At 43.9% G+C, this 14,900-nt stretch overlaps 1 protein-coding gene across 1 annotated transcript in view; it reads right to left on the reverse strand.

Moving 5' to 3' along the window:
* LOC122400286 (protein tramtrack, alpha isoform) overlaps nt 1-14,900 on the reverse strand; it is a 38,255-nt gene that overhangs the window by 7,056 nt on the left and 16,299 nt on the right. The window contains exons 2-5 of the mRNA XM_043401664.1: nt 10,715-10,914; nt 10,326-10,517; nt 7,481-8,066; nt 5,316-5,375 (exon numbers count right to left, since the gene is read on the reverse strand). Of these exons, the coding sequence (XP_043257599.1) occupies nt 5,316-5,375; nt 7,481-8,066; nt 10,326-10,517; nt 10,715-10,900 (1,024 nt within the window). The 5' untranslated portion in view covers nt 10,901-10,914. The remainder of the gene's footprint in view (nt 1-5,315; nt 5,376-7,480; nt 8,067-10,325; nt 10,518-10,714; nt 10,915-14,900) is intronic.

The raw sequence follows: 14,900 nt of genomic DNA on the forward strand, positions 1-14,900 counted from the left end.
TGCGAAACTTCTCTCTCTTGGGCACGCTCAATAAACAACGAGGAGGCCGCGAGACCGCCGCTTGTCTCCGCGTCGCGGAAAGAATACGCGTAAAACGTCGACACGGTGCGCAAAACCACCCAAAATGCGGGGCAAATTATACCTAAATAGGACGGTTCCCTCGTAGGGGTCCGTGACTCGAATAGTTCGATAAAGAATCGGGGAAAAATTAACGATAAAGTAAATGCAAGCGAAGAAAAAAAAACAAAAGAATCGTTCGATTATTTTAATTTCAAATGTCGACCGCGTTACGGGGAGAAAAATAACAATTCCGAGTGCAAAAGGTTAACTTAATCGATCGTATAATTCCCATTGTTTGGAACCTCTGGCCCATCTATAAAACCGCGTATCGAGTAGCAATAAAAAACTTTGCGAATCGACAGAGTCCCACGGTCGTGCCAGGGATCCTCCTCTCTTTTTCGCGAAATCGATCGTTCCGAGGCGATTAACGAGTTCTTTTTTTTTACGGTTCTTCTGTATTCGATTTTCAAACCAATCGATCTTCCCCCGTTAAGAACCGTCCGGCGAGTTCGTTTTATATTTCACAAGGATCTCAATCTTCTTTTCGCGATAAAAGCAAGCATTATCGCCGGACATTACCAAAGAATTACTGGAAAGTACATATACGCGAGATTATTTGTCCCTCGTTAAGCGTCCTTGTCGGACAGTATTTGCTAATTATCGAAGACATCCATTCCAGGAGAACGCTCTCCATGAATTGCTAATAAACAGTAGTATTCGCCGTTCTGAATTTCTTTCGCGATGTTTAAAAACGAAAGCAATTTTCCAAATTGAAATTTCAGAATTTTACAGGGTCCGCGGTGAAATATCAATTGTTATGCAAGGATTGGACATCGTTGGAGGCGATAAAGATTTTCCAAATTAAAATTTTAGAATTTTACAGGGTTCACGATGAGAAATCAATTGTCTTGCATCGTTGGTGGCGGAAAAGTGGTGAGAGAGAGGGAAAGAGAGACGAATAGAAATGTTGTAAGAGAAAAATGTTGGGCAAATCCCGTTGGCGAGGTCGAAAATTTTTCGACGTCGCAACGAATCCGCCTAGAAACGCGCAGACTGTGGAGCATATGCTCGCAGCCGGCTGCTGGAATAAAAAGATCTTAACGGAGCGGGCAGAAGTGGCGTACGAACAAAGAAGCTCCGCGCGTTTAAGTCTGATCGCGCGACAAGTGGTCGTACGTTGTACTTTCTATCTGGCACGATTGTTTTTTACGTAACCACAGCCATTACGAATTAAAGACGATTAAAGAACGCGCGGTGCTGCGAGAGAACGATCCAACGACGCGAATAAAATTTCACTTTATCGGGCCCGATGATAACGCGCTTTCTAAATTTGATCTACGTAACTTTTAGACCTTGCTCTTTTCTTTCGATACGCCCGATAAGAATCGACGCGCCACTACCACTATTATCGACCATAATATTGTAATCCACGAAACGTACGACTCGACGTATCCGCATTGGCCGAAACTCTCTCGATTCGCCTAACCTTCTTGCGCGTATAATTGAATCGTTTTTTACACAAGGTCGCGCCAACAATTATTACCAGTGCAAAAATTTCGCGTATCCGTAATTTCGAAAGCAAAAATCACTGTCTTTTGAACACATTGTCTCGAGGAAGCCTCTTAACCCTTTGTAATTAAAGAAACGAGTTTGTGATTTTTAAAAAATTTCTCATTGTCGTTTAGTCGTGCTGGGGGAAAAAAAATGATTGGAGAGTTTTGCAAAGACCGACGACCCTGCAACTGTCTCGCGTTCGACGTTTGAAACGTTGCCAAAAAGTCACGGGCGTTGCAATTGGCCGCGCAGGAAGCGAAAAATGCCTGTCGCGAGTATCCACAGGGCGCGGCGCGCGACACCCCGGCGATAAGCGAAGGTCTTACCAGGAAAAAAAATTGCGAAAAACAAACACCTCGGTCGGAGCAAATGACCGATTAGAGATCGGCACCGTGGTCGATGGAATTTTTAAACGGTTCGAAATTTTCGAACCGAGAGCGAATAATGCGCCGTTATCGTTTTTAACGGCCCGTCCAAACAACCGTCTATTTTTGCGTCGCGAAAACGCCGCAACGTCCTCTGCCCGTTCGCTGCGTTTTCTTCTTTCTCGCGACCAGATAAACCGGAGAAGAGAACCGACAACAAAAGTCGACCTTCGAAACTATTGAAATTCGAAGATAATTCAACCAAATCAAAAAATTTATTAACGCGATATAATACGTTTATTGTTTGTTCTTTGAACATAATTTTCGAATAATCGACGTTTCGCTGTATATACATATATTTAGTGGTACCGCGCGTCGAATTTTTCTTCGACGCTTGAATTTGTATTTTAATTCAGACGATAACGAAAAGGAAAAAAAAAAGTTGTTTGTCTTTTATTTGTTGCTCGAGATCGTTATCTAGATAAGAATTTTGGCCATCTGCGGGTAGAGGTCGCGAGAAAATACGACGGTCGAGACGGTACGGGTCGAACGACGAGCCGCGTATAATTTAATGTGTCTAATGATTCGCAACGCGCCGCGGGAACGTGAGTGGCGTACCAAGGTCGTCGTATTTTTAGTTAGGCCAATGTTTAGCTGGCCACGTTCGACGGAGATAGAGGGACCTTGAAATTCGCGGATAACATCTGCGGCCTTATCGACGGCCCCTGATAACTTTTTCAGTACTAACCTAGTATAAGCCAGCCGTTCAAATATTAATCGAGAAAACGACGAGAGGCCACACCTGAATTTACTCAACGACGCTGCTGGTGCTGCTGCTGGTGATGGTTGCTGGTGATGCTAGGCGCTGTCAGGACGCGTTTATATTAAAGGCCTTCTCTTTTCGCCCAGGATCGCGTCGAAAACAATGTCGGGAATATTACGGAGGCCGAAGTTTCGCGCGAAATCGCGAAACCAGCTCGCCGAACCGCGGTTAAAAATTCAAACGAATCCCCTGGTGGAACGTAACGAATGTATAAAATATGTACGCTGGTAATATCGTGGAAAATACGCGACAGCGGGTACGCGATCCTCCTCTCCTCTTCGGCGAAGAAACAAAAAAAAAAAATATTATATTTGCCAAAAGTTGGGCAAACTTTATTTCACCGGATCCCTCGATAAATTCTAATAAAATTTTACCAACGATGGTATTCGTCGACTGGTGAGTGATTTCTAAGCATGGAAACTGAGAACACCTTCCATTCTGTCTGTAGAGACCGAATGTTGAAATCTGTACCGATAATAATCGTGTTTACAGCTAACGCCCCCCACCCTGCGCTGCGAGAGCAGACATTTCGCGGTTGCGCGAATTAAATAATCGTCAATAAGTCAAGATATACACCGTAGCAACGTCGTTGCCGTATGGTATCCGCGTCAGGGTCAAATGTCGCTCGAACGTAACGCATTAAGGAGCGTGACAAACTTGGGCCTGACCTATCACATCCTCTTTCGTAATTGAAAACGAGCAAGCTGCAAAGTGGTGCCTCGTAACGAAACATTTCGCGATTATAATTACGTACAATTACGGTGTGCACTGTAAACTTTCGAATTAAGTAGATAACGTTAACGTCTGCAAAGTACATACAATAAAAAGTAACGTAGTAACATACGTTGATACATACTTGCTATACGTATGCCTATACAGAGAGCGTTTGGTCGAAAACTTTACGTCCAAATTTTAAATACGAAACTCTCTCGGTTCTCTGATCTTCAAGGTTATTTGAAGGTCAACTTCCATTTTCTCCCACGAAGAAAATGAAAAGACTTTCGTATCAAATTCGTTCTATCAACATTTACATTGCTAGCCTTTAGAACTTTTCTACGACGGTATTCCCAGCATCCTCGATGCGCCGTCTTAACTTTAGAAACGTTGAACGAATAAAAGATACGCAAGTCGATCGACGCTACACCTTGAAACCGAGCAAAAGTTTTATATTTAATATTCGTTACGTAATCGATATTTCGATGCAAAAGTTTTTAAACGGTCCGCTCTGTATATAAATGTGTATAGTCGTAAATACGAGTCCGGTAAGCAATGTCATAATGTTGTCCTATCGGCGATATCGCGGCAGCGTCGTGTATATTCCGTTACCAAACGTTAATGGGACAACAACACTGATACAAAAAAATACTTCAACGACGAATTGGACAATACGAGCACGGCACGTATAAATACACATATGCATATGGTCGACGAGCGATCGTCGATCGACGCTCGACGCGGTTTCGCGTATACTCGAAAAGCGTCAAGTGTTAATAAATCGGCGACAATTTTACCCGAGAATTCTAGGTGTACACAAAGAAAACAGTCTGTCGCTGCATCCGTTACTTGTCGACTTCTTCTGTCCCTTTTTGTTCTTTTTTTTTTTTGTTCGGGCGTGGGGGGAGGCTGGGGTCGGGGGGAGAGAAATTCTCGTTTCCCTTAGATCACGGGTAGAGATTACAGCGGATATTTTGTACAGTGATTCCAAACTGATGGTTTCATCGATCGTTTTTCTGCCAATTAGAATGATCGCAGCGAACTCGACGGCCGATCGACGGGAACGTATCTGCCGAACGCTCGATTTTTAACGGTTCCCGTGGACACCGGGCGCGTGTCTCGAATCGACCGTACATTCGTTTCGAACGGCTATTCTTATCCTTCGAAGAGCGAAAACCTCGAAAATTCGGGGTAAGAAAAGAAAGGAACGTCCGCGCGATCGGCAGATAAATTCCTTCGAACGACGGGAATTCGTTGGTAAACGCGAAACGTAATGACATCATGAAATGCGAATGCAGGCGAATTTGTAAATGGTAAACCAAATAAGGAATGATGATATCGATGATTTTTTTAACGCATGCCAATTAGAAGAAGTTTTAATCGTCCAAGCAGACAGTAGTGCTCTTTCACCGCAACCAAATAAATAAATTATATATATATGTATATATGTGTATATAAATATATATATAATGAAAAAAAAAAGAAATATTTATTCTTGTAATTCGTGATTTGTTAGTTTGATATAACTGCACAAGTCTTTTTTAGTTACTTTTATTAGAGCGAACCGCTACACCGCAGACGATTGCGGCCACGATGTATCGACTGTCGGTGGAAAATAATGGAATAGCATAGAGTGCGCCCTTGGCAAAATCAAGAGAACAAAGGATCGAATCGATCGGATATCACCTCCCGTTAACATCGTTCGACTACGGATCAATCGTCAAAAAGCATACGACGCGAGCGCTCGAGCATCGATTCTAATGATTTTACAGGGCAGAGCTGATTGTAAATATTCTTACCTTGCGAGGTTCCTGCCAAGTCCGGTGGTTGCAACCCGTGGCCCAATCCTGGAAATTTCACTATCGTTACACGTAGTAACGAACGTTCTACCGCGACGTGGGATCGAACGACGGCCTGTACGCAACTTCGCAATTACCAGAGAACCCGAGCAGAACAATCTTTCTAATCGTCTTCGATCCGTTTATTAACACGTTTCGCTATCAACGACGCAGATCGTACATGATCAACCCCGTCGACGTACGATTTAATTGCAAATCTTTTTTCAAACGTATACTATTTCATTTTGTTTAAATTTGATCGTACAAGGAATGATAAAAAGGATAGATCTGTTTTTAAATGGATAATGTGTTGATTTTAATTTATAAGACTCGAAAGTACTATTTAATTTTGTTTAAATTTGTTCTTACAAGGAATGATAAAAAAGGATGGATTTATTATACGAATACCTCATGAATGGAAAAATGTGTTGATTTTAATACATAAAACTTGATGACGAGTTCATGATTGCCAAAGTTGACATCAATAATTTGTATGAGCAAAGGGTTAAACTTGCAACGAGCAGATCAAAAGGAAAAACTTTACCCTCGAATGCACGAATAAAATGGGCAGCTAATATGGAATCGTTGTACAATTGATAAAGGAACGTCAGTCGAGTGTCCATTAGAGAAAATAAAGCATATTTTTTTTCACAGTGTATAAAAATTGTTCGAAAATAATCGAAAGGATTAAATACTTTAACCGTAGAATTAGGTGTTTCAAGAGTGATTCGATGAAAGAAAAGGGTAGAGTCTCGATGATCGCAATCGGTGTCTCGTTTAATTCGATCCCTGGTTGTACCCTTATTTGCTGCTGGATACCAGGTCATATTCTGAATTTAATTCTGTATTTAGAATATCTATATTTCTGTAACGTCGTCATCTTGGTATCGATTATCAAAATGAATAATAAAAGAAAGCATCATTCGGTATTCTTAAAGGAATATATAGAACAATGGGGGAAAAATACCGCGACTAAATCAGGTGGAATAGAAGCGATCGGAATGATGACAGAATATTGGAAATTGAGCAGACTTTTTTTAAACCGAACACGTTCAACGAACAGATATATTTCCTTTCGTTTCTAGTACTCTAAATTCTGTGTACAGTGGGTTAATTATGCGCGAAAAACTATGTAAAAAATCGAAAACGAGGATAACAATTTTGTTAAATACCGCTTTGATTTCCGTATAATTGAATTTAGGTATATCTCCACCATCATGGTTTCTACTTATGGTAATATCCAAGTCTTACTCCATTGCACGCATACATCATGAATCGTTGACCCTTTATGGGCCGAATTTTTATCTCAAATATAAACTTGCAAAGCATTTACGTTAATATTTCAGGTTGTTACCAACCGTCATCAATATTGTTATTGGTTATCTCAAAGGCATTACATAATTAATACGTATACTGCCTGTCGAAAATGTCCTTATGACTTTGTGAAATTTGAAGAAACGGAATATACCATATATTTGAGATTACGTCAGCAACCTATGTTTTATTAGAAACAGTTGAATTATATTTATTCTAAATAAATTAACTACAAGACACTGATTCGTTGTTGTTTCATAATTATAGAACCAAGCATTTGAATGTTGTTTTCTGTCGATACTTCGTCAGTTTTGTTTTGTCTGGTGTGTTAGAAGTGTGATAATATTAATTTTGTTAATAACGCCACGTGTAAGTTATTTAAGCGAGCAAGAAAAAAATGCAAAATTTAACCTTTTCACGAAAGTAATAATAATAGACTTAATCCTTTTCATAATGTTGCGATGAATTGTTTTTTTAAATCCCGGATCAATACGGGCAAATAGAGGGTTAAAGTCGATCTCTTGTAAACGGACTCTTCATTTTCGATATTCTTTCGCGAACAATCACCAGAATTACCAAGATTTCTAAATTGAAAAAGGTTTCTAATCGCGCAATAGGTTATTTCACTTTACGAAGTTCGGTTGAATCGTTGACCCGAATGTCTCGAGTCTCATTGCCCATAGACAGATAAGAGAAAAGAGCACCGAGAGTTCGTGTTACCGTTGTACCTGAGACAATCGAGACTCCGTTGAAACGATAAAAATTGGTCAATGCGTACAGGCCTACGTGCAAGCGGAATTTAGTTGGCGTACCTGACAACGGCATGTGGTCCGTGGAGAGCGCCGCCATACTGAAATTATAGCCCCCAGGCGTCGGCGGGAAGATTTTCGACTCTGACGAAAAATTCAGCGTGGACGTGTGTTCGGACTCGACCTCGTGCTCGTTACTGCTCGCAGACGCTGGTGGTCGGTCCGACGCAGCCGCTGCAGAATCCGACGAGTCCTCGTTGTTGCCTCCGTTTCCGCCGTTACCACCTGTCAGCTCCAACGGCTCGCACTTAATGTTGTCCTCCAGAGGGCTGGCCTCCTCGTGCACGCCGTTACCCTCGACCTTGCTCGAAAGATGGTTGTTCTTCACCATCGAGAAGTCCGTGGGCGTCGCGTCGTTGTTGTTCAACGGCGGCGACAGCAGCCTCGTCTTCCTGGTGGGCTCCTCGTGCGGATCCGGCGTTCGTCTTTCGTTCTTACGTATCGGCGGCCTGCGTATCAATTGCTGCACGGTGGGTGGTATCGGGGTCACTGGCGTGGGCGGGGAACCACCTCGGAGAAAGCTTTCGTCCAATTTCTCGTGGAAAGGAAGATGATTGCCACCGGCGGCCAACGCGCGGACGTGGGACAGCTGAAGAGAAACAATTGCAATTGCAACAGAGGCACAAAACCATCGGTCGAATGCCGCTTAATCGACGACCAGGAGCGTGTGCCCGCTGTCTCGTCTTCCGGGACGTTCCAGTTAACGGGAAAAGCGGAAAAGGGGAAAGGATCGGACGAATCATCGGGCAGACAAATTCGACACCGATTTTCAGAATCGTGATCGACATAGAGGATGTTTGACTACCTCTGGGAACAATTTTAACGGGCGATACCAATTTGTTGGTTTTAAAATATTTCAATGGACGATTCTAGAGGCCAAAATAAGACAAAAATCAAGAATGCCAATTTGTTCATTGAGGCTTTGTTAAAAAGATATTAACACACTATCGCGCGCACGTAGCTGTTCGCAGATCGCCGTTGTACAAGCGGTACTTTAAGCATTAATAACTTTTTAACAAAGCCTCAATGAACAAATTGGTATTCATGATTTTCGTTTTATTTTGGGCTCTAGAATCTCCCATTAATATTTTTCCCCGACCATAATCGGATCAAGTCATGAACAATCGAATTTTTGCATCACATGGACATCTCATTTTTCCCAACGATGACCCAATAATAAACTAGGTAACGAATCAATAATTTTCCAATAATATTAGATCGTCTCATATGTTCGTGTCGAGTTTTCTACTACAACTTGAGGGGGAAGACTACATGTAAAATGGTAAAACGAGTAGTGCTATTCGACAATTTTTTTACAGCATTAGGGTTTGATGAAACTTTTCGCCACTTTTCTTCAAGATAGAAATATTTTTTTTAAATGTTATTCCTTGTATCGTCGCTACAAAACTTGTTCGATTTTTTATTAAAATGTAGTTCAACGTTTGAGAGAATTTCAAGCGACACTTTCACGTTCAATCGTCATGAAAAAGATAAATAAAAAGACAAATATAAACCATTGACTTAATACACTATTAACTTTACTCTCTCGGTAAAACAAGCATGACTGTACAAACTTCTCTTATCGTCAAGGCGAAGTACTATGACCGTGGGCGAAGCTTATTGCCCAAAATTCTACAACGCGACAGGATGCTTTTTCTGATCTAATTCAATAATTCACGTTGTTTGCTCTTTAAATTAATTTCTAACGAAACACGTATCAGTATTTTCGTCCAAACACGAAAGCGGGACAATTTTTGATCGAATTAAGTATTAACCGCGATAGAAATAACGTTGAAAATGTGTTCAAAGGCAGACAGATCGACGCTATTTTGTTATTCCATAGGTTCATGGTTGGGTCAGAGACTAAATGGGATTGTGACATAAACCATACACCCTCACAGACTCCGAGTCACGTAGCTATCAGGTATCGTAGGATTGATTGTTTAGATTAGGCTTGGTTGTGTTGAGAGAAGCAAACAGCTCGGCGTTACATCGCCTAGAGAACCAAGATATTGTTTCGAAGAGCATTTTTAACGATGAGACGACTACGTTCCCAGAATTCGAAAGACCTCTCCGATCGGAATCGTGCCACCAATGAAATTACATAATTCATAAAGCTGCGAAACTTCGTGTAAAATTACAGACATTAATTCCCGTTTTGTCCAAGTTTCGCTGACTGGCCGAGCAAACATCGCCATAGTCGCGCCTAACAATAAAATGCGATAGATCCCGACTTTAGAGTATTTCAAATCAAATCTTTAACAATGAGCATAACAATCTTATCAGCAGACACACGATGACGAAATAAAATAATTTTGCTCAATCTCGCGACAAGAGTGTAATAAATAATCAAAAATTAGATCAGTTCGGTGATTCATTGTTCGATAACTATAATGTAATTGACTTTTTCAATCAAGAAACTATCATGGAAATTTTCTATAGATTCGTTAAAAAAAACAAACTATTGATCGACTAGCGGAAAATGGATCCGCGAACGATTACGATTGTTCGGCTCACTATTTGTAACATGGTCGGTTATCTTTGTTTGCTTGACCTATGGCAATTATGGATCGAAATCAAGATGGATATACATTGTGCAGCGAGATAAGGTGGTACTTTAGTCGAAAGTCACGTCTCTGTCAGAGATAACATGCAAAGCATAATCAATTTGCGGGTTGGCTGGCGTAGTTAGAATTTTTCAATTTTTCGAAACCAGGTGCTCCTTTCAAGCAGGGCTTGTAGCAACTTTAGGTCCTCGAAACGGTTACCAAGAATTTTTATTTCGAGAACTGGATCGAAACGTTTCCAAGCTCTGCTCGCGAGGTTGAAGGGTAAAAGTCGAGCTCACCTCGTCCCTGTCCGTTTGGTCCGCCTGTTGCGTGAGCCCCGATACCCTGAGGACCTCTGCGGTCTTCAGGAAACTGCTAAGGGAACGCTGATGCACGTTCACTTCCCCGTGATAGATGAACTCCACCAAAGCGTGCAAGTCGCTGAACGCTACGTCCTGAAGTACTATCACCGGGTGTTTGCACGGTGTGCTCTGCAAAAGGGGAAGGTTGGCGGGAAAGAGAAGAAGGGACATTTTCTCGGATTAGTTAAACATTGACGTTGCGCTCGACGATGCATCGAGTCGCGGTTAAGGCAGGGATATGAAAAAAAAAAGAAGAAACAAACAAAAAGAAACGAAAATAAAGGGGGGGGGGGGATAGGAAACGGACGGAGCCGCGTGTATCTTACCTTGAGCAATTCTCTAAAGTAGGGACTGCAGGCGGAAAGTACGACGCGATGCGCTTTGAGGCTCTTGCCATCGCAGGCCAATGTGACGTCCACGAAATCCTCATCGTCCCTCAAGTTTTCAAACGCCGACGTTATACTGCTTTGGTAATTGTTCCATCGCAGGCAAAAGTGTTGCGTATCTACCATCGTTGTCTATTCACCTATAATCAGAAATAATATGTGCGCTATTTAAACCGACGCAAGACTTATCTTATCGCTTAATAAAACATTATGCCCCGCTACGAGTCAATTAAGGTTCGATAGACTGGCTCGGATCGGTTCGAACGTTCGCGGGCACCCGAAGGGACCGGAACACGAGATCGTCGAGTTGCAATTTCTAGTCGCGCGGTGAACCTCGTCGATAAACGTTCCGAAAACCCGATAATGATCGATGAAAAAACATTTCGAAACGAAGAGCGCTGTTGCAAATCGATAAAAAAGAAGAAAATGATCCAATAAACAACGAAATTATATAACGATTCGATGTGTCGACCGGTATTTAACCAGCGCGCGTTACCCGTAGGTGTGGCGTTAGAACAGATGTCGATTCGTTTTTGTTCACGTTCTCTCTGTACCCGCGAAAAAATAACTTATATAACGAATTAATACGCAGATTCGGTTCGGCTGCGGTTCGAACCGGACCGAAGGTGTCGCGCGCGGAACATATGTCGTTAATTCCGACGGAATAAAAATACGGTGGCGCAAAACGACACTTCTGAGTCGGCGGTATTTTTACGTGGCATCGAATCGTGGGCCGCGGGGATCCTTCGAGGAATCTTCGCCGTGGGCAGCCAAAGAACCGCGACGCCCGCGCCGGGGTACAACCGTTACGAACGAAAATCGGCTACGGGACGCAGAGTTCTCTCGCGAGCTCACGAAGAATAAAAATTGAAGAGTGCATGGCGTAAAAATAGTCGCCGAGGAATTACATACACTACTTTTTATTTGCACCATACGAGAAAATTAGGTCGCCAGGCTGGAGCGAAGCCAGAACGTACGATTAAATAATTCTCTCCGCCACTTATAAAAGCGCAGGCATTAAATGTATGCTGATAGTGTTATCTTAGCAAAATGATAAAAAAAAAAAAGAGGAAAGATCTTAAAACAAATTTACAGTGCTCGCCTGGCTACGCGTCCGTATGTGTTGGTATTGCTATGACAAAAGCTTCGATGTAGAGAATGGAATTAATGATCGTCGATTGTATAGTTTCTTTTTTTTTTTTGTCTTTTTTATAACGCGTTTATTTACGATAACAAGCACCACAGACACCGTGTACACTATTTTATAACGTTTCCGTTGATAATCGTCGTATCGCTGATTCGTAAGGTATTTTTACGCTCGTATATTTTTCAGGCCCGTCCGCCGCGAAGAAAATAGTCATTAACGCAACGCGATCCGCGACACAAGAGACCAAACACGCAACGGTCATTTCGGTAAATATATTTACTTCAACATTTTGGTTACGTGCGAACGATTATCGTGTGGCCACTGTTAGCGACGTACGAGGAGGAAAAAAAGAAATTTCTTTCTCGATACTCGTTTATCATAAGCCGGCGGTGCGATTCGGAAACTGTTTTCAGACTCTTTTTTAACTTGGCTATCGCGCACTGCTAAATTTATATGTGACCAATTCGCGATAAGTTTCGCAGTCTCGTGAAAATTCTGACCAGCGAAACGCTTTCATAATAGTACACGTTCAAACTATCCACTGTTTCTAACCGTTTCCAATCGTCCGCTCCCCCTTTTCAAAATTAATTCGCCCCCCCTCTCCCCCCGACGTCAAACGCGTGATTATCCAAAACAGGGTATCCATATTACACGAATGCAACATCGAACCCTTTCCTTCTTATTCCACCGATGCTTTTCTTCGCGAACCTTCCAGATCCGCGTCAAGTATTATTTAAAAATTTCGTAACACCAAATTGCACGCATTTTTATCGAAACGATTACATTCAAATGCACCGTTTCTCTCAATTGCTGAATCACTAACGATAAAGAAAATTCAGCGTTAAAAAGCGCTATATTTTTAACCAGACGAATTTTTTACTTTCTCCAAACGTTAATGGTAACTAATTTTCGCGAATTAATTCCGGGGCGTAATTTATACTAGACACGCTCCTAGGACGTTAAAATTGTGTATTTGTCATATTATTGTTTACATCCGTATGCTGCGTGTCAGCGTGGCCCCATAAGAAACCCGAATAACACAAAAGTCAACTTTATTTACCATGCACGATCCTAAGCGAGCGTGAACACGATAGTCGAACGAACGGGGAAAAAAGGTACACGGCGAATCCGTCTTTCGATTTGTCTCTGTCTCGCGAAAGAGAGTCGCAGTGCGGGGAAATACGCGGATGATTATTTCGTGCACGCGTTTCGAAAATGGAGAATGACAGAGAAAGAGAGAGAGTGTGTGTGTGTGTGTGACCGGTCTGACCACTGATTACCTTTTCCTTTGCGATCGCGGCTAAATGGCTGTTTACGATATTTGCGTAATTTCTAAGGCACATTCACCACCACACTATCCAGAGAGGAATCACAGTTGGAAAAATGCGGATGCGTTATCGCGAAAGCACACCTATCACTCGTCATGCCGCGTAAGCTAATGACCGTAACAATGAACTGAATCGAAACTGGTTTACGTTTTATCTCCACAACGCCACCTCGCAAAAAAGTGCGCACTTCACAAGTTCGCGAACGAGTCCCCTACATTCGACCAGTAGTGCTTCGTGCCGGAAAGTCATTCTCGATCGCGGAATATCTGCAAGCTGGTCGTGTACGACCAACGATGATGGTACGAGACGCGGCAGAAACGATTCAGCAGGAAGGAAATCCGCGTGCGGTTTGATCGCGTGACCGACGTTTACGCGTACGCGCGAGGGAGAAAACCGTAAAGGTGTCCAGAGGGAGCGTGTAAGGCAGATAAAGCGCGTTTGTTTCCCGCTTTCCGTGGACACGGGGGCACGGGGGCACGGGGGCACCGGGGCACCGGGACTCGCGATTCGTCGACTCCGGCCAACAAGGATCACATGTCGCGAGCGGGGACCCAAGGCGCCGCGCGAAGCAGTTGGAAAAACCGGAAACGCACTACGACCAGAGCAGTCCACCGGTGGCCTCTTTCTCCGTCACATACCGTGCGAACTAACCCCCGAAACGTCACGTCACGACTGTGCAGCTGTGCCTTCGTCGACGACGCGGGCGTACGTCGCGGCGAGGCAGCACGAAAACGTACGAAAAGCCGGCGATCGCCGGTACGACGAGAGAGAACGACCGAGAACGACCGAGAGGAGAGAGAAGCCGGTTCGAGGGGAAGACGGAGCGTCGTAGGGAGAGAGAGAGAGATAGAACGAGACGTACCACGGGGACGCAGCAGACGAACGCGAGGAGTCTGGCCGCGAGGGAGGCAGCAAGCGGGAGGGAAAAAAGCGAGCGAGAGAACGAAGACGGGACAGAGAAAGCGAATAAGTAGATTTCGACAAGGATCGAGAAGAACGGGGCAGCCGCGCGCGGCCGTCTCGAATTTTCACAATTTTTTTCAGATCCGACGAGAGCTTTTCCTCCCAGCACCTGTCAGACCGCTCACGTGCGTTTCGTTCCTTCTATCCCTCCAACCCCTAAAGCCTCCGCCACCATCGCCCCCACCCAGCCCTGCCCCCGCCTTCTACCCCCTCTAACGGCGTGCGCGAGAGAAAGAGAGAAAAAGACGATACAACGCCCAAGCGAGCGCGCACGGGAGAGTGGAGCTTTCTTTGAATCCTCTTTGTCGCGGTTCCCGCGAAATACGGAAGCATCGGTTCCCGGCCAGCGAGAGGAGACCCGTACGCGCGGGAATTTCAAACCGCGCTTGGTCGCACGCACACACGCACGCACGAGCTACCCACCTAGCCACGTGTTCGTTCTGTTCGGGATGCGAGCAGCCACCGTGACGCAAATTGCCGCGCGCTCCACGCTCCACACTCTCCGGAATGCGAAGGATCTCTCTCGACCGGCCTGTTTAGCGCACTCGGACACCACCACCGCACCACCACCACCACCACCACCATCGACCACCACCACCACCACCAACGCCGCCGCCGCCGTCGCCACACCACCGAAGCGCGAGAGTTTATCTCCTCGCGTGGACACGACGGGATCGCGTTAGCGGAG

This window comes from Colletes gigas, unplaced genomic scaffold (assembly GCF_013123115.1).
Source record: "Colletes gigas isolate AHSC1104 unplaced genomic scaffold, ASM1312311v1 Colletes_gigas_Sc00016, whole genome shotgun sequence".
Classification (NCBI taxonomy): Eukaryota; Metazoa; Arthropoda; class Insecta; order Hymenoptera; family Colletidae; genus Colletes; species Colletes gigas.